Below are 27,372 nucleotides of genomic sequence, written 5' to 3' on the forward strand. Positions count from 1 at the left end.
ATCGGCCAATAACTTGACCGGCTACTACTGCCACTAAAGATGCTCGTGGCGGCTAGTCTTATTTTGAAGATATCGTATAGGTTATGTTTTGCCACTACCCCTGCATATTCCAACCTAGAGCGTTTTTTCGTCTTGGGTACCCTTGGGTACCACTTCTGGAAAAATCTCTACAGCCTCCTTTCTGTCTTTGGTAAATTACAGAGGCGCTGTGTTGACTAAGGCGATTATCACACTGCACCGCGCTCCGCCGCGGTACGCGGGACGACAGATTTAATCATTATATGCAAGTACCTACCTCAGTTTGTATAGAAAACACGCGCGGCACAACACACTGACAACGCGTTTGCGCACGGGATTCGTTATATGTCGCCACGCAGTTTGATAAAATCGCCTAAATAACCTATGCTGTATATGTTTGGGTTCACCACAAATAGTACAGTAGTGTCCCTGTTTACACTTGGCTTGCCTACTCCTGGTTGCATTTAGTGGCAGCCACTGGCGGCGCAGTGTGCAATATCCCTAACGAACAGATTAGTACCTCTCGCGCCAACAACAGTTCATGAGCGCTAAGCGGCCACTCACGCGCGTGCTAATAAGCGCTTGCTTATTTGCTATCATTACTTGAGAAGTGTTGGAATCCAGTAGGGCGCATACATACCACATAGAGTTGCATATTGAAATGAATACATCGAATCATGTCAAATTGTCAATACACAACTTGAGATATAGTATTACAAGGAGTAAATAACCTCCTCCTTTTTTGAAGTCGGTTAAAAAAGAAAATCCTGCGCTAAGTGTGCCGCAGCGATGCAAAAAAGCAGAGAGCTCAGTGTACACTGTTCTAAAAGATTGAAATTACTTAATTAGAATCCAATTTCTTACTCAGCTTCCTTTTCAATTGTGGTCTACTTCAATGCCAAAAATAAAATGTCAGTAACAGAAAAATAAAATTTAAAAAATAACGGTATTTCACATCTCTCGGTCCATAAGTTTTAGAGAAGCATAATATTTAATAATATTTAACTTTTCACAGCTACAAGGCAGGGAAAATTTAGCAATTTTCGTTTGTTTACAAAATCTTTATTTGCCTCCTAATCGGCTCCGCTAAGCTAATCGTGTGCGCATCTTATCTTATCGCCAAGAAGTCCTTCGCTGGATAATACCGTAATTCGTTGTTCCGCTGTTGTTAACTATATGAGCTACAGTTAACATTAATGCTTCCTCTCCAGACGATCCGAGGATTCTGTTACGTCTGATACCTCATTTATTTCCACCGGCTACTTATCCCACTTATACATTGCCCTAGATTTTCTTCCGAGCGCGTAATGCGTGAACTGGAACGTTTGTGTCAAAATAATGAGGGTAGTTCTATGCGAAAGATGAAACAAATTCGGAGGTAGATTAAGAATTAGAGACGTCATTGCATACTTTTGTCATACCGACCGATCTTCTAAAAGACGCGCTTCAGCGGGACAGTCCATCCCAAAANAGAATGGGGGTAAATGTAACTTCAAGGTTCATAGTTATTTTTAAAGTGCATAGCGTGAGTGTGACAAAATGAAAATTAATTGGAAATGTAAGAAACTTATTTGATTTACATTGTTTCAAGTGTTTTTACTCTTGTTTGTAATCGATACCTGATATAGAGGCACTTGTTGAAGTGGTATAAGGCAATCATATGCTTGATTTGTTCGAGTAGACCATCGGCGTGATATGCAAAATCATTGGTCAATCATTCATCTACATAATAATTAACAGTAACAAGGTAAATCTTGTCTTGCGCGTCTGTGTGTTAAATACTATTATTGTTGTTTATTGTGTTAATTACTAGGCTATTACGAGTATAAAACAAGGTGTTAATAAATTATTGTAAGAAGGCGTCGATGGATTTTTGTGATGGCGCAGATACACTGCAGGAAATTGACCGAGACGAAGCGCGAGCACGCACACTGAAGTATGGGCGACGCATGGCGAAACTAACTGAAGTGTGCGTTTACACTATATGTCTCGATCAATTTCCCTCATAGTGTACCTGCGCCATGAGTTTTGCAAAGGCCCAGATTTTTTTTAAACATTATTACAATTGAGTTGAAAATTAATGTTTTTGTTTAAGATTTGTTGTACCCAAATGTATGAAGATTGAAGAATCATGGATGGCGGTGGCGGAGTTCCACTTCTTCAGGGCACCAACCATCACCCGAGCTCATACCAATCAAGACGTGGATTGTGGATGTTCACATGAAGGTAAGCGACTTACCATTCTTTACGTAATTTTAATATTTGCTGGCTTAACATTCTGAATTCCAATGAGTAGGTAAAGGCAATAAAAAATTGCTATTAAAATTTACCGACTGTTGCTTTGCTTTTAAATCAATATTATTTTTTATACCTACCGGCTTGTATGTACTACTTATCTGTGATCAATGCTGTGTGTAAAGCTAATAATTTTCTAGCAAAACCTGGAAAATATGCTAAGTATAATTGAAATCCCATTTGTTTGAGTCTTAAATCAAGTAAATTAACGTACTGTGTTGTTTACGAGTTTACAGGTAGGTATGTTAATTGTCTGTAAAATATTGTCATGACATCCTACATAATATTTACTTTTGGAGAAATTGTGCTTTAGGATGGACGAGAAAACAAACATACCGGCACGTAATAAGATCCTTCAATTAACATTCACCAAGCAAAAAAGTTCGTGTTTCCCATCACGAGTGATCTTCATTACGTCATGTTGATATATGTTAAGGATTTTTTGGTAAAGCGGCGAGTGCGTCTAATGTACCGAGGTTGATGTACCTGTTGGTAATCTCATAGTATAGTACAGTCTATGTGGCGTACGAACGAAGTGAAGTAAAGTAGCAGTTAATGGACAGCGCGCGCGCGATCAGCCCAGGCGCAGCAGTGAGGTCACGTGACATTTGGCGTGCTGTTTCGGGGGTTTACGGTGTTTGAATTTTTGCGAAAAGTAAGTCAAGATTATTTACATTTTTAATTTAGAATAGGCTTTGACTGATGGTTAAGTGCGCTTTGTGATACATACCTGTTTTAGCAAACATTAACCAAGTGAGAGAGTAGAAATGTTTTTTAAAGTTGACCGGTAGAATGTGTTAAAGTAAAAGAATTCGAAATTTTTACTAATTATGTGCATACTTAATTAACTAAAAAGTATTCCGCCGCGTATTTACTGCTCACTCTACATAATATCACCTAACGTATAAGTTTAAACTTCTTATTCTTTTCCTTTTACAATAATTCAATACTCGTGATATTACTCAGCAACAAGTCAATCTTAGAAAAATAATTTGGCCCAGTAGCCATTTATCACGCCATTTTATCGATATTTCCCATACATTTTGACGTCGATAAAAGTTATCACGGCGCGCATCTTAGGTCTACTGAACATATCTATCGCGTTTCACGACGGTAGTTTTATCAAGAGCTCTTATTTAGTTGATCCCATATTAAATCAGTTCAGATTTTTAGTTTTTTATTTTATGCATAACAAGCCACTCAAGTATGTGACCGCAATCGCACCTGGTGTTAAGTGAGATGCAGTCTAGGATGGTACATATCTGCCCTGTAAGTTCCTATTCACTCACGCCTTGATACCTTTAATCTTGTGCTTATAACTCATGACTTCTACGAGATTCGAGCGCGCTTCCGAGTTAGGGCTTTTCCAATTGTAGGTGTGCGGTGCATCTATACGTACCTAGGGTAAATGCCTATATGTAGAGCTGTTTTTAACAGCATCTTTGACCATCATCTCTACCATCAGATCGTTCCATCCCGTTCAAGGGTCGTATTGTTTCCCCATTAGTATGCGCCGGCGCAGCAAGATCAGCTGAAAGTGCACACTGTACACCCATCGGCACTAATCCGCGCCACATTTGCATTTCAATCGCTAATTAGATGCAACTGTTTATTATATTCTGCACTTAGCTAGGTATACATAAGCACGTGTGTCCTTACAGCTAGATCTCAATATACTCGTAGGCATACCTATAACACTGAACACTGCCTCAGTATAGAAATATAAACCCTAATCATAATATAAGCTGTATGTTTTCCTAATAAAGAAAAATAAAATTAAAATAAATAAATCCATTGACAATTTGACAACATGATGAGAGAGAGAGAAAAAAAGCCCTTGATTTTTTGTGTATTCTCCGCGGTACAACGATAAATTCTAGTAAAAAAAAGCTGAGGAGAGTCAATTTAGAAAAAGTAGATAGGTAAGTCAGGTAGTTTATAAAAATACCCAATTTTGAATAAAACGTAATTTGCATAAAAATCCCGTTAGGCTTTGCTCTATCTGATTTAGAGATTATTCAAGATATTTTTATTCAAGATATTCTAATTTATCAAATTCAGAAACGTTACTAAACATTTTTTCTGCAAAATTGCAGCTATTAATCTGCATATGACGCGAGTTGCACTAAATAACTGCGTTAGTAATAATAGATTAGATATTAAAACAACTAATTTAAAGTAAGATATTCTTATTGCAAAAATATTTGTGTTCAACTTTCATTATTAACAAACTTAGCGAACTACACGCTACCAGCTAGGTATGTAGATAGGAACTACCAGCAAAAATATTATGTATTCATACGTAATGTATCAACAGCATTATTCTCTAAGGAGAGTCGTTCAGCTGATGTCCCTCTAACGACGCTAATGGCTACAGTTTAGCTGATCGCCGCCATTCATCTAAACGCCTTTCAACTGCACTTATTGTGGGCTGCCTCGTGATTTCGTTTGTAACTTGTAAATGCTTCATTATCACTGGCAAGTGAAGTGGGTTATTTCTTAACAATATTTGAACTATAGACTAGTTAGATTTTGAATGTTGAGTGAAAGGCATCAGTAATGTAATACCAGCCATCAGGAATACGAAAGTACGATTTATTACTAGCTTTTGACCGCGGCTTCACCCGCGTGAAGAATAATACTGTAAAGTTTCATCAAAATCCGTTCAGTAGTTTTTGCGTACAGAGTAACAAACATCCCTCCAGACATCCAGATTCCAGACATCTCAGACATCCAAACTTTCGCATTTATAATATTAGTAGTATTTGTTTTAACGTCTGAACTGGTGATCAATTTAAATGAATTTTGTTGCTATAATAACGATCTGGTTAAGTAAGGTCGCGGTAAGAGCCTGGATGCGGGCAGGGCAGGATCGGTCGTTTTGGAAATCCTTGGGGGAGGCCTTTGTCCAGCAGTGGACGTCATTTGGCTGAAATGACCGAACGAATTTTGTTAGATACGTTCTTATGTTGTATCTTAAACCCACTTCCATATTACTTGATACAGCGACTCTTTCTACCCCATGTTTATTTATTTACTAGCTTTTGCCCGCGGCTTCACCCGCGTGAAATTTAGTTTGTCACGAATCGTCATAAATTATAGCCTATATGTTATTCTGGGTTATAATCAATATTACTGCAAAGTTTCATCACAATCCGTCCAGTAGTTTCTGCGTGAAAGAGTAACAAACATCTTAGTAGGATAGTAGGATGTTTCACAATAACACTAAGTATACCTACTTCATGACTTAATTAGACATGATTTCAATTTCCATACTACAAATTAAAATAAATAATATGTATTACCTTTTACTTAATAAATACTTACTTTAAACTTATTAACTAAGACGTGTACAATATGGAAAACAAAAAAAATGTCGCTCTACGCTATTCTTAAAACCGGTACAGATTAGAGCAAAAACTAGCCGGTTTACTTACTATTAATTTTTTACTCAAGTTAGTTGGTACGCAAATCGAGTCTCATAATCGAGTTTTATATTTAGCAGTTACGAGGAAGGAAACATTATTTCCAATAATTATGTTCAGCTTTGTACGCTACATGTGGTTCAGTATATTTTAACTAAACAGTTATTTCTTCTAATTACGACACAACATTCAAAATGAATCCATTAATTTTATTTCTGAGTAATTTTTGAAAAGAAAAAAATAGAAATAATTGATCATCGACATGTTATTATGTTTGTTAAATCAGAAAATTATTACTTATTGTAAGTGCTAAATAAACATTTATCTCATCGTTTTAAGAGTACTTTTCAATCTTTAGATAAACAATTGAAGTGTTTGTAGTAAATACTCATAATAAGATTCTGTCTTGCTAAGGAAGCTCCAAAAAAGTTAGTGATGTCAGTTTAATTTGAGGATTTACTTATTTGGCAATAACTAATTGGTTGCTGTCATTTTTTAAACCTATGTAGGAGGTACTAACTATTATGTCATGCTTCACGATCAAGGCAAATAAATATCCCAGACATCTTCTGCCTTCATTAATGTTATTCAAGCTGAATTTTCAAAGAGGGATTTCACCTGAGCAGTGTTTTTTTTCACTACAAGGTTTAGATTCATCCTATTAGAGCAAAGGTATACAAACATACAGCCTGAGTTATCAATGATTATGTTAGTGTCTTTTAGTACATCAATACCAGATTAATCCAATGCAATAATGATTTGTTATTTTGTCAATGGTTCACGAACGTGCTTAAGGACCCCTAAAATTCGACCAATAATGAGTAATGACTAATTTAACGCCAACTACAAAACTACAATAATTACATTTGTATTTTAGTTCAAAACAATTTGTCGTGAGAGTGGCACGTTGACTAGCGCTGCCCGCGGGTTCGCTTGTGTTTTAGTGTTCACGGAACATTGACGTTATAGTGTATGTTTTAATTAGTTGCGGATGCGGAGTTAATTAATAATACAAATGACTATTTTCCCGCAATGCTTGTCATTAAAGTTATTCGTATTATTGATATTGAGGGCCGTATTTGATGTGTTTCTTCATGTGGATTAAGATATTATTCCGACATTCAAATCTGCAACTTCAAGCCATAAAACAAAAATATCATTAACATTTTTGTGAACCTTAGTGGTTTTGTAATTTGATTTAAATGAGCAACTTGCATTTTATTTTGTTGTTGTTAATAATTTTTAGAAATCATAATGTGAAAAACTAAATCTACCTACATGCGGATCGACTCATTGATCGGATAATTATAATAATTACTGCTGTAGAGTAGGTTTCAAATCAAAACAAATTTTATTTGCGTAATTTCAGTACCTACCTACATAAGTGGTTTTACAGAGATTTGGTGGGTTTCCCTAAAATTTATCCTCGAACTAACCAATTTCTTAAAGAATCCATAAAATTCCTCAGCCTAAATGAATCACCGAATCATGTGAGTCTAAAATCTGATAATTAAAGTATCGTTAATGAAGTTAACACTCGTTTAACAACGTGCCAAATAGTCCATGATTCCGTGGTTAATGGTCGCGTGGTTACCATGCTGTGGATCTGACCTTGGTTATTGATTAATCGTTAATATTGAAAGTTTATTTAAAATTTAGAGTCATCATCATCATCATTTCAGCCATAGGACGTCCACTGCTGAACATAGGCCTCCCCCAATGACTTCCACATCGCACGGTTGGTAGCGGCCTGCATCCAGCGCCTTCCCGCTACCTTTATCAGGTCGTCGGTCCACCTTGTGGGTGGACGTCCCACGCTGCGTTTTCCGGTACGTGGCCTCCATTCCTGCTGCGTGCTATGGAGAGGGCCATGCTCGGTGTTTCTTTACGAGATCGAATCAGAAATGAGGAGATCCGTAAACGAACTAAAGTCGCTGACATAGCCCGACGGATCAGCAAGCTGAAGTGGCAGTGGGCAGGGCACATAGTACGCAGAACTGACGGCCGATGGGGCAGTAAGGTTCTGGAAAATTTAGAGTATTGGTAGAGAATTTTAAAATCTTAAAATGTGGTCAATAAAATTTAAAAAAATTAAACACTGTTTTGCCCCTTTAATATGAGGGGGAATCAATTTATTGACAGTTTCCCTTTGACTTTGTACCAAACTGGGAATATTCATAGAAAGTTATTTTTCCAATGTATTGTGTAAATCTATTCTCCTTCTGAAAATCTAATTCATAACCTACGAAAACATGAAAAAATCACAAATTCATAGTATTAATAAAATTATGTTTGTCATTGACCAGTACTAAGCCGGGATGGTAACTCGTACTACAGGTATAATAAAATAATCCAGCACAATACTTCTTAACCGTGTATGTCAGTGTTAATTAAACTCTTGGATTAGTGCGATAACAGCTTAACTCCATCTTGCACGACTTATTATTGTCTAATAACTGGATTAAACGAGCGTTTAGCAATACACAATTCATTAGTAAAAGTCAACTTTAACTCGGTTTACTTTTGTACCTATATTACTTGTTAGTTGGGGACTAGATGGGGCAGTGTAAAATGTCCAAGAATTATTTATTTTAGTTACTTGCCTAATACCCGGACGGCAACCCAAAACATCATTGTTGCATTATTATACGCGCTTAACATTAACCTAACCTTCAACCCAGACATTTAGAACGACTTTTTAAACGTGTTCCGATGAATTAATTCTCAACTAGCGGCAAAGAGTAGACCTCAGAAGTTGTAATATTTGCTGGATCATCTTAGATCCAAGATGAATCTGGAGTGTGGCGGGTGTGCGAGCGAGGACGTCAAGTGCTTCTGGCTGGTGTTCCATCTGGACTACTTGATATACGCCGTCCTGGTGCTCATCTTCATTGGACTCTTCGTCTACTTTATGATTCACTGATATGGGGCTGGCGCGAGTTCAAGGTATTTAAAAATTCTAAGTTAATGCATCGTGTTTGCGATAGTTTTAGTGTTGTCTCATTTGTGTAATGAAAATTGTGGGCTTACAAGTGTAATATTGATTAATATGTTAAACTTTACCATATTCATCAGTAAGTTAAAGGATAAATTGAATTATATTAAATATCTAAATTAATTTGTTAGTTTCCCTATTGTTTGTTTATGTTCAAACTTCGGTACGTGTCGGAAGTTTCATAATATACCTATTACTTATAGATAAAGACTAGTTGTTTATTGTAGAGTTTCTACTCGATATTAGTATGCCTAAATTTATGTATGGCCTAAATTAATTCACATTAGGGATTAGGAATGTTCAATGTAGAGTTACGAAAATCTCTTTGTACTGTTGACGCAATCAGAACATTTTTTTATTAAAAAATACTCATTCGTTCAAATCTACCGCCTTTGTGCGTAAGTCATTACTACTACAAGTATGCCGCATTGTGACCGCGCGATCTTTGATGGTACGACTTTAAACCAAAATATTTTGTTTATCGGTTATCATTAGGTACAGGTCAGTTGAAGTATTTTCCTGCGAAATTCCCACCATATAGGAATGTTTATGTAACTTTTTTTTTATTCTCATCAAGGAAGCTCTTGGCCTGTATCTCAGTTTCATTTTATTTCAATCGTAATATGCGCATCGTGTACAGTCCTGAAATGGTATCATCTTCTTCTATTATTTTGGTTTCATTAATAAGCATCAAAATCATCAAAATTGTGTTTAGTGTAGCTTAGACAAAGTAATTGCGTTTGTAGTTTGTACCAAGCTTACCATATAAGCTACGCCATACAATTTCCACGTCGGACGTTATTCGCACACACAAAAATGTAATGAGCAGTGCTGTTTAATCGCCGGTGATAATCTGTATCCAAACAAACCTCCGTCCGAGCGACCTTGTAGTGTGCAGCGATCGCCGCCTCAGTGTGCATGCTGCCTTACTGGGAAGAACGCGGGAAAAGTTGAGACTGTGTTTGAAATATCTTTTGGAAGTTAGTTGGTGGATTTGTGATTATTTTTTCTAAATGTGAGGTGTGTGGTAATGATAGCCAATAAGACAATATCACAGTACGTATATAGGTACTGTGAGAATATCCTGTAATTTCTGTTTTAATTTGTATATCGTGTCTGTAAGAAAACTGCAAGTGTAGGTACTTATTGGTTACTTCTGATTAATGTAAGGAAAATCAAAGTTTTTACGAAGTTTTTAGTATGGTGCAGTTCACCAATAACTTCTAATGACTTATTGTTTTGAAAACAAACGTCAACACCGCAAAGTTTGTTAACCGTTGATTTATTGCACTTAATATTCAAGCAATCCTTTTAAAAAACAATAAATCTTAGAGAACAATGTAGTCGTTTACCTTCGCCATGAATCACACCTTTACGAATATGGAGACACTAACCGGCTGGACGTCACAACACAAACGCCGGGGAACCACACTAGTCAGTGGTCTGCCACAAATCACAGTAAAATGGTACAATAAATCACTCTGCTTCTTTTCAGGCTACTATGAAATAGGAGATGGAAGACGGACACCACAATGACCCATTCAAAGAGTTCGCTAAAGGCCTCAACTCACCTGAAATCAAATCGAACGCTAGCATACCATTTGCCGACGACTTTGTAGAACTAGACCACGTTCAGAATGAAACCGTCCGGCCGCAAAGACTTAAAGACCTCGAGAAAGGTCCAGAGCACAGAGATGGGAAAATCCATGCGGCAGATTTGGGAGCCATATGCTCGCCTAATAGCGATACCATAGTACTGGATACTCCTGAAGGAACTCTGTACATAACACTGGACCCCGAATCAGCAAAGTCAAGTAGAGCAAGTCCGACTAGTCCAAGCACTCAGTCTACGGACTTGACTGATAGTTTAGCCAGTCCGAGCACTTCGAAAGCAGTTGGAGATGAATCGAGGGTGTTAATAGAGAATGAAAGGGATGCGGAGCAGAGAAGAGCGAACTTGCGGAGGAATTCAATTTCGATGCCGACTCTACAGAACCTGGAGCAGGAGGTTTTGAGACAACAGTACATGCAGAATCCGCAAGATGAGGTAAGATTTGTTGATAATCTAGTTACAACCTCTATTCTAAGTGTCGTTAAGTAAATTGACCTTGTCTGGGTTTATGAATAGCTTATATTTATTGGTATTTTAAAAGTTACTGTCCACTTTATGTTTAAGTATCTTTTTTAAACATTTTTAATCAAAATCAAGTTAACGCCGACTGTTAAAACAGACTATAATTCAATTCAGCGTATTTTCATCGATCATAGATTCTGTCCTTTAATTAAATATTTGAATTCAACCAATCAACGACTTAATTCTGTGTTGATATTGAATTAAACTGTTTTACAACAGATAGGTACTTCGTCAATTTATATGTAATATCGTTATAAACAAACAATGACGATAATGTTTTTAATGATGGTAAGCTTCTTAATATTACGGCAATAACTTCATTTGTAGCGGCATCTTTCAAGTAGTGACAATGTTCAATCAGAAATAAGTAACCTTTATCCCTGCCCTAATTAATAACAGCACTTGAAAGTATCACTCTCTCCAATAGAGTACATATCAACAGCTACATATCTTTAGATAACCTAATACAAGGATTCGACGGAGATTTGCTATCAACGCGTCACATGAATTTTATCATTTTTTAAATTTGATAATATGCCGGAAAGAAATTACTTAGTTTAATTCATATCGTGGGTGTCAATACTTGTGCATCGTAAGGGAAAGTCACGTGGTTGCGTGATAAAGGTGTTGACATACAACATTTAATGAATATCTCGTATTCTCCCAGTGATTGCTTTTGAAGCAGTTCACGGAAACTGTTGTTACTGGTGAAGTAAATTACAAAGTTAATTTGAATAGATATTGCTTATCTGGTGTCGTCTACAAACATATCGTCCGGTGCCTTTATTTGAGGATTAAGGAAACCGCTATACACTGTGTCACTGTGTGCTTAGTGCGTGACCTTCCGTTATTAATTTTCGTCAAAAATACATAAGCTCCCAAAATGAGGGTAAGGAAAAAGCCTGATCTTCGTGTGAACATACCGTCATATCCTCACGATTATGTGGAAATGCCTCAAGAGACAAGACGTCTGATTCTGGAAGCTAATCGGACTCCAAACGACATAAGATTCATAGACGACGATGCAAGCCCTACAAATATTAACAACGTGCGAAGTCCTACATTTAGAGAAATGGACCATAGACCTGGCACACCTGAAGTGAAGATCGTGGGTCCACATGATATGGAGTTGAACGGTGATGTGAAGCAAACAAAGGGTAAAGCGGACTTAAACGAACCTGACAGTACTTCTGTTGCTAAGCCGATCCACAGGTCTTCGATATCTGTGCCACATGGTCTGAAGGATTATGAATTGGAGGCTCTTAGAAAGAAACATGTTAGGGTAAGTCATTGAAGAAACGGAACATTAGGTATTGTTAAGTCTTTAACTGTCAAGTAATTAAACCTAGTAAAAAGGGGTCAAATGTATGTCACCCGACGAAGAATAAAAAGTTGCTGAACTGCTGAGATTTAATTTCTTCTTTGTTTTTTTTAAATTGGTGCCGAATTTAATCCATTATCGAATAATTAGTAAACTCCTCAATCAAAATATTATTAAATTCCGTAAATATGTACTCGATAAGTTATCAGTTTAATTCAGTCCACATTTTGCTGCACAACAATAAAATTCGTAATTTAAAATCGTAAATTATAAGAACGCTAAATTATAAGACACTGTTTATGTATAAGCCCACTATTGCATGCCGTGGCAACCTATAATTAAGGCAGCCCTTAGATTAAGTTAAATACGTTGTAAATATTGATTGTCTTCCAGTGTATGTCTTGTTGGTTGTCCTATTAAATAAATAAATAAAACGCTAATAGGTAATACGTTTGTTTCTGAGGCTAATCTTTCAAAGTATTGATCCTATATTCAACCAAATTAGACATTAATAAACTAAAATATCACTCTACAATAAATAAATTAACAAAACGATGATGACAAAAACAATACCGAAATTCTACCTTAAGAATTGAGAATATTAAATTGTTCTCATTAAATAAGTGGCCCAGACCACTCTTAATTACCTTAAAATAACAAGTTTTGTTATATCAAACGATAACGGCTGTTAATAATGAAACGCCCCGGTATTGGGTCAAGTTCACAGGGGGTGGGGGGAACAGGCGACATTGGAAGGTCCCGCGCCATCTAAATTGTTTAAAGACATCCTGCAGAGATGGGCAACAGTTGTGAATGTCGCCTGTTTAGTATATGGAAAAATGTATTTACGTTTTTTTATCCACAACGAGGAAGCTCTTGGCCTGTATCTCACCTGATGGTAAGTGACGATCAGGCCGAAGGTGGAAGCGAGCTTCACCCGGAACCTCAACCACGGAGGAACTGGCTATCTTACCTCTAATTGCCGGAATACAATAATGCTGTGTTATGGCGACAGACTTAGGTAAGATGGTGTTAGCTAACACGCCAGGCGGACTTAGAACAAGCCCTACCACCAACCAAACCGAATAGAAAATCTGCCCCCACTGGGAATCGAACCCGGGACCTCTGCGTCTGAAGCAGGTGGTCTTACCACTAGACCACAGAGGCGGTTACATACGTATGTACGTACGTACCGTACAAAAGTATAATTTTTCGAAATTCCATGATTCTGAAAGTCAAAACTGAAACCTGGGAACTGTTTAATTTATTTTAATTTTAATTGGAGCTATAAGAATCTATTATACCTAATAATGTATTTAACTGTAATAAAAAGACGGCACCATCTATACTAATATAATAAATGCGAAAGTAACTCTGTCTGTCTGTCTCTCTTTCACGCCTAAACCACTGAACCGATTTTGATGAAATTTGGTATAGAGATAGTTTGAGTCCCGGAAAAGGACATAGGATAGTTTTTATCCCGGTTTTTGAAACAGAGACGCGCGTGATAAAGTTTTTCTGTGACAGACAAAATTCCACGCGGGCGAAGCCTATGTATAGTAAAATTTGTAATGCAGTAATTATATTTTTTCAAATCAAATCTTAATCAAACTTGCTTGATTTATTAATTTTCTCAACTTTTGTACACGCGCGTATAGAACCTGTGGTTTGTAAGTTACAGGCATAGCATGTGTTTAAAACTTAATATGGTGTAGGTGCGATTCGAAGCATTGTATGTAAAATAACACGAAGATTACCCGTGGCTTCCGCGCCAAGATTAACGTTTTGATAATATTCTTATCTTATGCAATGATAATGCTACCATTTGTCATTGGGAAAACATGAAATTTTATAAAATAAGGCTAGTCTTGCTTTGTGGATTGGAAGATAACGATGCATTTGTTTACTGTAAGTAGGCAGTTATTGCATTTATTTAATACCAATGCATTTCAGTGAAACAAAGCTAAAGGTTGCCATGTGTTTAAAAAAAACAGACTTTACAGACGTAGTTTTTAGATAAAATAAAACACATTTTATTGCAATGCCCACCCCTGGTCTATTTGCGTACATCCAATCAGTTGATCGTGCCCGTGATCTTATATCTAGACCAGTCCGTTAAAATATTATGTGGACTCAATACTAAAACTCTGCCCAGAATCAAATACCTACCTGCATAAAATGTAATTTACGTGAACCTTCTAAAAAGCCGATTGGGTATCGAAGACAATTTGAAACAATTGACTATCACAAAGAAATAACATAAACTGGAGACAAGTTTTAAGAATTTGAAATTCGAATTCTTCAAAACAGAAGAAAGCAGGGTAAAATAATTGAAAATCGATTTGGAACACCCATCTGGACAAAAAAAAAGAAGTTGAACATATTTTTCTCGAACACTCTATTCGAAAAAGGAAGAAATGGACAACGAAAGGAGATTCAGCTCTATTGCTCATAAATTCAAGTATCGTTCGCCGCTGTGGATCGAGTCTGATTCGGACAGCAAGAGTTCGGACAGTGGTGGCAGCGGCGGACTGTGCAACAGCGATGACAGCATCGGCTGCCGAAGTTCTTCTGACAGCTCCGGCAGCATCAACAATTTCTTGGACTCGAAGGTTTAAGGCTTATTTACTTCAGCTACAACTCTTCAAAATCGTATTCTGCATGCCTTTAAATCACGAAAATTTCTTCAGTTAGATGTTTTACAAAACTTTAATAATAAATTAATCTTGCATTATGATTGTTGATCCACGTGAGCTTGTCAATTTTATTTGTGGATACTGGAGAGCCAAAGATGACGGATGGAATGCATTTTGTTAATTTGATTTTAAACTACATAGTAACTTACTACTTACTTACTATCAGGTTTAACGACTGACATCAAATGAACTCTACTACATATGCTTGTGATAAGCTTGTTGCAATGTTTACTTATTTATACGTACAATGCCGTAAAGGAAAAAATATCAGACTAACTTTTTCATAATTATTAAGCATCCTTATTGAAGTCCAAATCTATAAGAGTGACTCTAGAACTCCCTAAGACTTCCCTTTTACCTTTTTAAAAGTGTTTTGTTACAAAACCTCGTTATTGAGAATATAGTAAAAATGCAACATGAAAGTTTAAAATATTATGTAGTGACTAGAAACCTGAACTCAAAGGCTTTTTCACATTTTTATTCCTAATTCATTAAAGCAAACAAAGCACGTAACGTTTCCTTGTAAAAATTTCATCGTGTGTTTTGTAAACATGTTTTTATCAAGTTATCTTGGAGGCATTCGCCTCAGTTCTCATAACAATACCCGAGTATGTTAGTCGGTCAGTCTTTAAATCAAGTGTAATTGTAGGGAAAATTTCGCAGTTGTTCCCTTTATTACTGAGGGTTGTCACTTTATCTTTTTAACGTCAGAATATACTTTCAATGTTGTTAAACATGAAGGTAGTAATTATGCGTCATTGTTTGTCACGTTTAAAAGTAATGACATACTTCTTAGTTGACTTTGCGTTTAAAAGTTAAAAGAATTTAAGTAACGTAAAAAATAAAGAGTAGATAAAACAACGCGTAACAATGCTGGGTCCTCAAACGGTAAAAAGATTATGGAATCCAATGGTGTATCAAAAACGGTTTTTTCGGAAAACGACATTGACAGTTTTAGGTTATATTCATATTTACTATGGATACTCGGAAGTGGGTAGTAGCTACTTAGCGTAAATAAATATAGGATAGCAGCGTATTTTGTTTGATACTTCCCAGTAAATCTTAAACTTTAGGCCACTAATCTTACCTTTTAGCTAGGAGTAGTAATTTCGCCAGAAATAAGGTTGAACAAGAGGAAGAGCAAGTACAGAACCTTCAGTGCACCAGGCCTAACCGCGTTTGACCGGTCTTAAAAAATACATTTGCATACTATGGTGGCCCTAATAAAGGCAGTCATTTTGATTAGACCACCATTTTCCTGATTGTTTTAGCATTTTTGTAGCCCAAGATTTGTTTTAATTATACGCTGCTGGGCTAAAACCCCACTCATTATGTACATCTATTCACTCCAGTAAGTAAACGGATCGGTGTTGTGTTAGCAAATTGAAGTGATCATGCCATGACAGTTCTCCAGCTGGTAGGTATTACAATATATCGTGACTACTTGTGGCTCTTCTATTCTCCTTTTGCTTTGGGGTTAGTCTGTTTTCTGCGTGGGAAAACTTATTTCTAAATACGAGTAAATTACGACTCTACCTACACTATCACCTGACTGTATGCCCTAAATAAGAAATGTTTCTTTTAGCAGTTGATATTCATCCCAAGTAAATGGTTCCTACTGACGTCATGACGTGTGCGGGTAATTCACCAGTTTCCACATTAGATAGTAAATTGTCCAATCTGCATGAAAAACTTAAGGAAAGTGGGTTGAGGTCTTTTTCCTCAAAAATTTCCTGGGTTTGAGGTTTTTTCGCTGAAGTGAATAGTAACCATGCGAACCCTACGGCAGACGGCTGGCAGACGTATCGTGATAACCTCTCAATTAATTAACGTGGGTCCATTAATTACGGCTGCAAGTGCAGTGCAAGATGCGCGCGGGCAAACGCAGGAGCGACTGCATTCCTTTGACTCAGGTTAGTGCTAATAATGCTTTTTTGGCCATCTTTTAATCGGCTTTTACCCGTGGTCCCCCCAACATGTCCCCCTGGTGGGTCCACGGGTAATTTATTTTACCCGTTGTCCCACCGTTCTGAACAGTGTTGCCAGTGGGTCTACGGGTAATTTATTTTAACCATGGTCCCACCGCACTAAGTGGCAAACATTGCTTGTCACCTAGGTATCTATGATATTATAAAAAAAAATATAATTAATATAGAAAATAATTATAGGTAGGTACGGCACCATAATATCTTTATAATATCTTCACATCAACAACTTAGTGCGGTGGGACCATGGTTAAAATAAATTGGGGACATGTTGAGGGGACCACGGGTAAAAGCCGCTTTTACATGCCAAAAGGTGGAAGATGGAGATACTAAAATACTTGTAATACCCATGTTCGCAAAATAAATATATTGATTTGATTCGGAAAAATAAAATTTATGCGTGATAGAGGTTCCTAAAACTGCATAATGTTTAGGGTTGCATAGAGTCAGCGCTACCGAGACGTCCGTAGCGAAACAACACCGACGCGCGTATTACTCGTAGTTAAGAAGAAAAAAAAGTTAAAAAGTTGTATTATAAAACAACTATCTAATTCGATTCTATCTCAGTCTATAGATTCCGTCTTGTGATTGGTCTAAATAATATTGAAATATGTACTACCAATAAAAGCGTCATAAATTACTATGCATGATATTCAGTCGGATTTTGAGCTTAAATTTGTAATACGCATTAAGTGTAGTATATCCTAACAGGCAAGAATCTCCTGTAATCAATGTGAAATGTTTGTTAAAAATAATAGAGACTGATGTTCACGAGTCTGCTCATTTAGTTTTTGGTTTACACTGGACGGATTTTGACAAAAACTGTCTGTTCTGGATATTACCTATTTATAGAGATTGGCTACTATAGTCCTTTATTTTGCTCATAATTTCTTTACCACTCACATTTAAAAGTATAATAAATATTCTTCAGGAAAAACGTCGTTAATTTTTGCACAGACTTTTTACTGTGCCCGTATCACATGGGCTTTAGATAATGTCACTCACTATGCTATAGCAAACATGGTAGCAATGACGCATAGTTCACGGTGTTCACCAAACAATGTTTTGAACAAATAGAATAATAGTTGTTTGAACTGCCGCTGTTGTATGACAAATTGTATAACATTACAGTAAGTATCGATATGACGTTATCAACCATGTGATAATTCGTTGTTTCCCATGCAAAGTTGGCTTAGGATCAATATGGTTCCGGGAGGGGCTGTGGTAGAGAAGGCTTGGTCCGGAAACCCACAGTCTCCTCCCACTTAGGCGAGTGACGGAGCACCGGGGTCTTTTTAGTGGGTATGCCTCGTCCTTCTGACTTGGTGAGCCCCACATAACCTACCCTGTCCCCGCAGGGTAGGTATACGATTCAACGCATTTTTTCCCCGTAAAAAAAAAGGATCAATATGGTTCTGAGTGGTTGTGGTTAGTCACCAGAAGTCGCAGATTCGATCCGCATCTAATACAAACTTTTAGTTTGAGTGTTTTGTACGTAAGTATTGCGTGGCTTTAAAAAATAATAATTACTATTCACAAACAGCTCTTCTCATTGGTGGGTACTTATGCTTGTGTTTTCTATAACCATAATAAACACAAGTTTTATTAGTATGAAAAAAGTCGTGTAGAGTAATTACCAAAAACTTATTTTGTTATTTCATTGTTATGGATTGTGTATTAATTAGGTATAATAACATGTTATTATGAGGCACATCCGTGTTGGGGTATTTATAGTCCAGTCAATGAATGCCTTAAGGCTTGGTATTTCTTCTAAAGTAGGTATTTCGCGCTGTCAAAATCTGCGCGCGCAATTCTTCGCCGAAACCAGCGCGTCAAAGAGCTCCCGCCACAATTTCCAGCTACACAGTATAGAAATACGCAGTTGGTTAGGTTAGGTTGACTTCCTTCCCTTCAAGCGTCACACTCACAACACTTTCTAATACAAATCATATCCAAGTGATACAAATTAAAACACCTTTCAGACTTTTTGGGAATATATTCTAGAATCTAATAAATATAAAATATAACTGCAGAAGTAAACACGGTTCAAAGTGGCCGTGGCGTCGCCCGACCTTCTGGAAGTTCTGCGCCGGCTTAAAGAATTTCAAGATTACGTCACCCGACCTATCGGTAGGCCCTTGGGAGCTTGAGCGATTGGATTTTTTTTTTATGATAAGTTACTCTTAGTAGCGATTATTTAGAGCTTGGATAATAAATTTAATTATAGTTGTTGCAATTCACGAAGCTTTGCATCTGGTTAATAACATTAATCAGTATAGGTACGCATCAATTTTGTTCAGTCTCTTTGTTTATTAATAAATAAAAATATCATACTAAAATTGCAGAAATATATTTGTTTGTATTGGTCTGGGTGTTTTCTTTCTATAATATGTATGACGTATGTACGGGGTTCAGTACCTATCGAAAATTGCTATGAGCATCACACGCGGTTACCTGCGTACCTCTGTGCACTCATGGGAGTTTAAGCAGAGGTCCCTAGAGTTTGACTTTGAGCTTTGTTTATAGTCATTACGAAGCAGACTGATGGGAAACTGCACTGTCTTGAATTCGAAAGGGTAATTTGACGGTGTTTGGGGAATTCTAGGAATAAATACAGAGTCTCCTCATTGAGATTGAGACATTTCAATTTGAGATTTCACTTGACATTGAACACAATCTGAAATGGAGTTTTCAAACACTTGTAAAAATAAAAAGTAATTAAATCAAAGGCACTAATTCCTCCCGCACTGCAGCCTTTCTTGTGCACTCGTGGAGTGGACCATTGAGTGCGGTTTTGATCTGGTCAGTCCAGCGCATGGGCGACCTGCCGCGCGCTCTTGTGCCCTCAACCTTCCCCTGCACGACAAGTCGTTCAACAGAAGCGACGTCTCCACGTGTTATATGGCCAAAGAAAGTGAGTATACGACTTTGGACGATGGAAGAAAGACGCTGTTTGACATCAAGCTCTTGGATGATCGAGACGTTGGTTCGGAACTCTGTCCAGGTTATGCCAAGCATCCTTCTCCAGCACCACATCTCTAGAGCGTCTATCTTCTTCTTCTCACTTTCTCTCAGAGTCCACGTCTCAGCACCGTTAAGAAATATGGGAAACACTAATGCCCTGACAAGTCGCATTTTGGTGGCCTTTGTGATGTTTCTGTTTCTCCATATTTTCCTGAGCCGGTCCATGGCGGACCTGGTAATAGCCATACGCCGCTTGATCTCATCCGCGCATCCACCACTGTTCGATATCAGTGCACCAAGGTAGACGTATGATTGGACGACGTCGCAGTTCGCAACTTTAGTGACCTCGGGCGAGTTGTTGTTAGCTCGGTCGACAATCATTATCTTCGTCTTGCTGCGGTTAATCTTCAAACCGAAATCCAGGCTGACCTGTTCCATTTTGCTCAGTAGAAATTCCATATTCTCGATGCTAGTTGCAATAAGGGTAGTATCATCTGCATAGCGCAAGTTTGAGATTTTATGACCCCCAACAACGACTCCGTCCGACCAGTTTTCGAGTGCTATCCTCATAATGAGCTCTGTGTAGGTGTTAAACAGCAGTGGTGATAAGATGCATATTAATCTTTTGTAATCTCTCGTTAATATAGGTCCACACAAATTAATAAAGAATGTTTGACTTCGACTTTAATAATTATGCTCTTACATAATTATAAATAAACTAGCTTTCCGCCCGCCGCTTCGCCCACGTGGAATTTTTTGGTTTTTATATAACCTATTACACTAAGATATAATGTGGCTTTCAATTGGTGAAAGATTTTTTAAAATCAGTTCAGTAGATCCCGAGATTACCCCTTACAATTTAACAAATATACAAACACACAAACTTTACCTCTTTATAATATTAGATTATAGATAGGTAATTTGAAACCCTATTTTGTTTTCTTCTTTTTTTTATTTTAAATATTTCACGATCCAAACTACTTAATATTTACTGTAAGTAAATGCTAAATAGTAAATATTAGTTTGGATTGTGAAATATCCTACTAATATTATAAAGGCGAAAGTTTGGATGTCTGGATGTCATGATGTCTGGATGTCTGGATGTCTGGATGTCTGGATGTTTGTTACTCTTTCACGCAAAAACTACTGAACGGATTTGTTGAAACTTTACAGTATTATTGTTTATAACCCAGATTAACATTATGACGATATGTGGCAAATAAATTTCAATAAATAAATAAAACGTGTCTAAAAGCACCATCTATCGTCATTGGTTAAAATCTACAGCACTGGACAAACTACGGTATGACGTTCGTAAATATTCATTCGGGGGAAACCGTGAAACGTCATCTATCAACATGGGTAAAATGAGGTAAAACATCATATCTAACGGGGGTAAAACGAGGTCCACGCGAACGAAGTCGCGGGCGGCCGCTAGTTTATAATAGGTAGCTTTCCCTCCGCAACCTTATTGGTATTCCATGTATGTGTCTTTTAACTGAGTTCTGTTAAACATTTCATGTAAAATTTGTTCAATTATAACTCTATTTAAGGGAGGCCTTTGTCCAGCAGTGGACGTCTTTCGGCTGAAACGAACGAACGATAACTCTATTTACATCTGCATCTGTAAGCAAGGATTCATGTTCTCCAGCCCAGATGCCGAGTAAACAGAATCGTCTTTCAGTGACGTGCAGCTGCCCCTATATTTGACCCACTGACCCACGCGTCCGTCCTCCGTAAGCGCCACCGCGCGACTGATTGAGATTGTCCAAGCCGTCATGGGCGATTTTTTCCACATTTTTTAACATAGTAACTAAATAAGACGCAATATAAAAATTTCATCCGTTAAAAGCCCTCAAGTTATTTCTGAACTTTAGTTTAGTAAAAGATTCAGAATCTCAAATCGCTTATTTTAAAAATAAAACCATAATTAGAAAACGAATAGAGGTAACTTTGGGAATTTATTCTATCGAGTCAACTTCATCAAATCGTGTTTCCATCCGTTAATAGCCCTAGAAAATATCCTCAACTATGCCCAAAAAAAATCTTAGCCTTTTATTTTACTGTTTAGTACCTCAAAAATGAAAAATGAAAACATCATTTTCGCCATTTTCTCTGTTACCCGGCCTTAACGACGGTGTAGAGAGAAATCCATGGAACACAATTTCTGACCTCGGGACTTTATTTAGCCTAGTTAGGTGGTGAACATAGCAAAAGTCCCCGCCCTTAGCCCTTGAGCCGGCGGGGAGAGGGGGGTTTAAAGGTACCACTTTTCGGTTTTTCGCTTAATCCTCGGAAACTATGCGTCCTAGTGGCATGACTACTATGAACCAAAAAAAGCCTATTCAATTTGCTACAGGTGAGACCGTCAAGTTTTTCTATATCTTGTATAGTTTTTGCGGCATCTGCTCTAGAAGGTCTGTAAAATTGGAAATTTTATTGTTGTCTTACATGTTCCTTTCAGGAGAAAATCGACTAAATCAACATTGATATTTATGAAATTTGAAACTGATGTATATCTTGTAAGTCTCAACACATGAGCCAAATTTGAAGTGTTAATGCACAGTAGTTTTTGAGTGATGAGGATTCAATAGTGGCTCAAAGTGATTCGTCTAAATATACGCACGGTGTAGTCCCCTCGCTGGAACTAGGCTTAACATGCTCCCGCATGTCTAGAATGATTGCTCAATGTTGATTTAGTCGATTTTCTCCTGATGGGAACATGTAAGACAAAAATAAAATTTCCAATATTACAGACCTTCTAGAGCAGATGCCACGAAAACTATACAATTTATAGAAAAACTTGTCGATCTCATCTGTAGCAAATTGAATATGCTTTTTTTGGTTCAAAGTAGTCATGTCACTAGGACGCATAGTTTCCGAGGATTAAGCGAAAAACCGAAAAGTGGCACCTTTAAACCCCCCTCTCCCCGCCGGCTCAAGAGCTAAGGGCGGGGACTTTTGCTATGTTCACCTCCTAACTAGTCTAAATAAAGTCCTGAAGTCAGAAATTGTGTTCTACAGTTTTCCATCTATAATGCTTTATTGACTGGACTATTATGTAAATAATTATCATTCTTTAATTGAAATAATAATAGTTTAAATTCGACATTATGTTTCTAAAGATATTCCTTTCTAGTGACAAAACTGCCATAATTGTGCTGTTCAAATCGGTTGTTGTCCTACTTATTTCATATAGTTAATGGCAAAAACATAATTTACTTCCTAAACACTTTGATACACTTCTGGACTTCTATTTGCAATAATGTTATTTCTTGCGTTCTATCATAATTTCCCATGAATGTTTGAAATAACCGGTTTGTTACAAATAAAGTAATGAATATTACAAATAAATACATACACACAATAATGACATTGATATTTCACTTAGGGGTCGTTCCCTCGGAGACATCCCGATTTTTGTAGGACCCTGTTTAATAGTATCATTCGCACGAACACCGTTTGTAGAGTCCCGCTAAAAACTGTTTCGTTTGTATTTGTAATCCGAATTTCAAACACACGTAAATGTGCAGTGCACATGACCGTCCAGTTTTGCGAGATCCTGCATTACTGCATCCCGCAAAACTGGATTGTCGTGGAAACGAGCCCTTAAACGAGTGTTAACTTAAACTAATGTGTATGTTATTGCAATATTTGCAGTGCAATAAACATTTCGGTCACTACATTTTGTTTAGTGTTCTCACGTAATTATATGCCTTTGTTTGTAGATCTTAACTATAGTAGAGATAACATTTAGTGTGGCGTGAATTGTTGGACTACACTAATGTGTTTCCGGACTGAAATTCATTCATTAATTGTTTTATTCTAATGAGAATAACTCGAAGTGGAAACAGTTTAGTTTGAATCATTGCATGTGACATACGAGTATAAGTGTAAATAAAATAAAATAATTTAAAGTTATGTGAATAACTTGTAAAGATATGAATCTCAACACTTTAAAGATAATTCGTGTGGTTAGTTTATCTTTTTAACAAATTAAAAACATTTATTTAATTTTGACTAAGTATTTTTACTTTAGGATGAGACTGAATGAATAAAACTACAGAAGATTGTTTAGATTAACGTAGATGGCGAGTTTTAAGAGCAAGGAAAATATTATGCTGATATTGATCTAGATATTGTAAATACCTATTTGAAAGTTGTTTAAAACATTTTTAACACTAATCACTTCTCAATTTTTCGCGTATTTTCAACCTACCATCCTTACCACTCCGATGTTACAACTTGCACATCCGAATAATCTGACGTCTGGGGAACATTTCTGGAAATACCCTCGGGAAATGTCACACTCTAGCTGTGGGTACTTCATTAGGCTTTTCCCGTGGTTAAAAACATTGTCTTCTTTCGCTGCAATTAGCGATATAAAACTCTTATTTATGTCCATTTTTTGCTCCTTCCAGATTCCCGAGCACCACCAGAGCTCGGCGTCGGGCTTCAGTGACGGTGAACCCACCTCCGGAGACAACAATGAGGCTCTCACCGATGACAATGCCACCAAGTGAGTAAAGTGTAAATATTTCCCATTTTTGCAACATTTTTCTTTACTGCTCCGCCCCTATTGGCTATCCAACACAATAATATTTTTTCAAATCGGACCAGTAATTCTTGAGATTAGCTCGTTCAATCAAACAAACTCTTCAGCTTTATAATACTAGTATAGACCTAAAATGTAACAGTATTTAGCTTGATGATTCGCTGTCGTTCGTACCTTAGCCCAAGGAGCGTACTTTAGTGTAGTGTGGTCTCCAAACATTTATGTTTTTCGTTTTTTGTGCGTAGGAGGATCACGGTCACGCTCAGGTGCTAAAAACACGAACGCCAAATTACCTTCTTTTGGTAGACGTTACGGCACCATTACGAGTATGTGAATTTTAAACACATTTAATTATAGGATACCAACTAAGTCAAGTAGAACTATGTTAAGTAGGTACATGGCTCTAAATTTCGTACACGGACTATCGGACTAAAATAAAACGTTTCTCTACTTAGGTAGCAAACTTAACCTTCATTGATTGGGTTTTTATTGGAGGTCAAGCTGTAGATACTACACAGGAGTTGCAGCGGTGGGAACGAGAGGTGGGAATATTCCCGCACTTAGGTAGCAACCGGGTCGGAAAAGCTAAGCCGGTATTTATTTTTCCCCATTTATAACTTAGAAACGGGACTATTCCCACCGCTGCAACTCTTGTGTAGCCGGGATCTACAGCTTGACCGCCAGCTTTTCAACCTAGATAGAAATAGGGCGGGGTACATAGCTTGCAGAGCTGATGGCAGCTGGGGCAGAAAAATTCTCGAGTGGCGACCACGAGCCGGAAGACAAAATGTGGGCGGGCCTCCCACTAGGTGGACCGATGATCTGGTGAAGGTCGCGGGAGATGCCTGGATGCGGGCGGCGCAGGACCGGTCTTTCTGGAAATCCTTGGGGGAGGCCTTTGTCCAGCAGTGGACGTCATTCGGCTGAAACAAACGAACGAACGTGAGATAGCCATATGACCGGGCCCTACGTAGACAATGGGCGCTTCCGAAGCGTTATTCGCGTGGTGGGCTCTGATTCGCCGGTCAAAGGTCCGCGGGCTAATAAGGAAGCGCGGTCGACGACCGGCGTTGCGAAATGCAGCGCATGCACAATCTGTAGGGCTACCGAGATGGTATAAGTAAATTAACTCGATAACCTAGTCCCTAATCTGATCCCTGATTGTATGTAGCGTCCATCAATCAACCACTGCCCATTGTTCTTATTGACTAGACACACTCTCCTTGACTTGCAACTTTAAAAAGTTTCATCTCCTTTTTGTGACTGTTTTTCTGTTCGGAAGTCTATCATGAATAAACAACCTGGCAATTTGAGGGGGTTTGCTAGGTACACACGCATCCTGCCAATTTGCGGGGGTGTGATTTTAAATAAGATTAAAATGAGCTTAAATCATGATTTTCTACTACTTAGACTTGTTGTCACTACAAATCAAGCTATCACAGAGCGTAGATCGATGTGATGTCTCGTTCACCTTTGACTCTACTCCGCTATTTGTCCCAGAATTCAACCAACCTTTTGAACCTTCTTGGCAATATTTTTCGCTGCAAAACAAAGCATTTAATGCATAATGTGTACTCATGCAAGGCTGTAGCAGCCCTTAATAGAGTCACTCAGTCAGTCAGCGATTTAGCAATAAATTCGTGTAACTTACCAATCCCACGATTATTGTGTTACTTCTCTTTCTGTGTCTTCTTCTATCGTGTATTGCATGAGTTCACAGTTTCTGATTTAATTGCAATGTCTTTGTATTAATTTCGACATGGACGTCTCTAACGTCCAATTAAAGAGTTTTAGAAATTGTGAGTTTAATTCCCAAGGGGATACACACTCTAAAAAGTTTCGATGCTGTCTGTTATAATGTAGCGCAACGTAATTACGTATGAGCAAATTATATGTAACTACCTTAATTTCGAACTCCTCCTATGTTCTTCTGATTAATTTCGTTGCGGGTCCAATGACAGTTTAACTTTCCCCCGGGACAAACTTGACCTTCATTGGTTGGGTTTTTGTGGCGGTCAAGCTGTAGATCCTGGCTACACAGGAGTTGCAGTGGTGGGAACGAGAGGTGGGAATAGTCCCGTATATGTAACTACGATTGAGTCGAAAAAATGCAAAGGAGAGAGCAAAAATCTCAATTTTTCTTTTCATTTAGCATTGACATCGTTTGTGTGGTCTCTAACTCAACCCAAGCGGTGTGACGACACACAACAATTTGCATAGGGTGCAGTATAGTATACTTGCAATAAATAACCAATTGACACACATTGCACCCATTACGGTGTCAGCGGGCAAAGATCATGATTGTGATTTACGAGCGATCATCGGAGGGTCCTAGGCTAGGCTATTGAGCAATATGATATCTCATCTGTTTCAATTCTAGTCAATTTATAAGTTCTGTAATTCTAGTTTCTTAGATTTGATGTTGATTAACTACGTAAACGCCTGTTGTAGTTATTGAGGTATGTTTCGCAACGGGGAGTTTGCTCACATTTTCTGAGTAGGCGTTTTGGGTGTATATGAGATTAGTTACATAGTAATTACATTATTTATTACTTACCTACTGGAATTGTTTTTAAAAAGGTGGAGGTGTTGTTTTACTACTTATTGTCAAATAAATTATGTAGGCCCAATCTTAACCCTCTACCTTGGTACTATTAGTTATTCTGTGCCTCTACATAGACATCCATTAATGTTAAATGATGCATTAGATCAGTAGTATTATGTCTATAAATATTAATTTATCGCTCAAGTTACCGGCACGTGTAATTAGATAATAGATAACTCTGCGAATCAGTCGTTAATAATTCCAACTTAATTAAACTTTTAAATTCAAAGTGCATTAACGTGTGCGTCGGCAGTCAGTGCGTATGGTGATTACTACTTTGGTTACGTTACGTTTAGGTATAGACAAGTTTAGGTACTTACTTCTAGAAATGTGACGAAGATACACTTTACGTACAAAAAGGGTGCGAGTTATTCTAATA

At 37.5% G+C, this 27,372-nt stretch overlaps 1 protein-coding gene across 9 annotated transcripts in view; it reads left to right on the top strand.

The window, feature by feature from the left end:
- Positions 1 to 1,511: 1,511 nt before the first annotated feature.
- Positions 1,512 to 27,372, top strand: part of LOC114351456 (myogenesis-regulating glycosidase) — a 40,221-nt gene continuing 14,360 nt past the window's right edge. Inside the window, exons 1-4 of one of the 9 annotated variants that reach the window (XM_028302687.1) lie at positions 1,512 to 1,576; positions 2,114 to 2,244; positions 10,229 to 10,780; positions 24,255 to 24,352. In XM_028302687.1, coding sequence (XP_028158488.1) covers positions 10,247 to 10,780; positions 24,255 to 24,352 — 632 coding nt within the window. In that variant the 5' untranslated portion in view covers positions 1,512 to 1,576; positions 2,114 to 2,244; positions 10,229 to 10,246. Of the gene's footprint in view, positions 1,577 to 2,113; positions 2,245 to 2,856; positions 2,969 to 6,634; positions 6,709 to 8,419; positions 8,685 to 9,577; positions 9,714 to 10,228; positions 10,781 to 11,364; positions 12,150 to 14,069; positions 14,097 to 14,561; positions 14,801 to 16,692; positions 16,798 to 23,772; positions 23,808 to 24,254; positions 24,353 to 27,372 lie in introns of those variants that run through there. The other 8 variants (XM_028302686.1, XM_028302688.1, XM_028302689.1 and 5 more) reach the window with 8 other exon arrangements.

The sequence above is a fragment of the Ostrinia furnacalis genome, unplaced genomic scaffold, assembly GCF_004193835.3.
Source record: "Ostrinia furnacalis isolate ACB-3 unplaced genomic scaffold, ASM419383v2 OfSCF1145, whole genome shotgun sequence".
Lineage (NCBI taxonomy): Eukaryota > Metazoa > Arthropoda > Insecta > Lepidoptera > Crambidae > Ostrinia > Ostrinia furnacalis.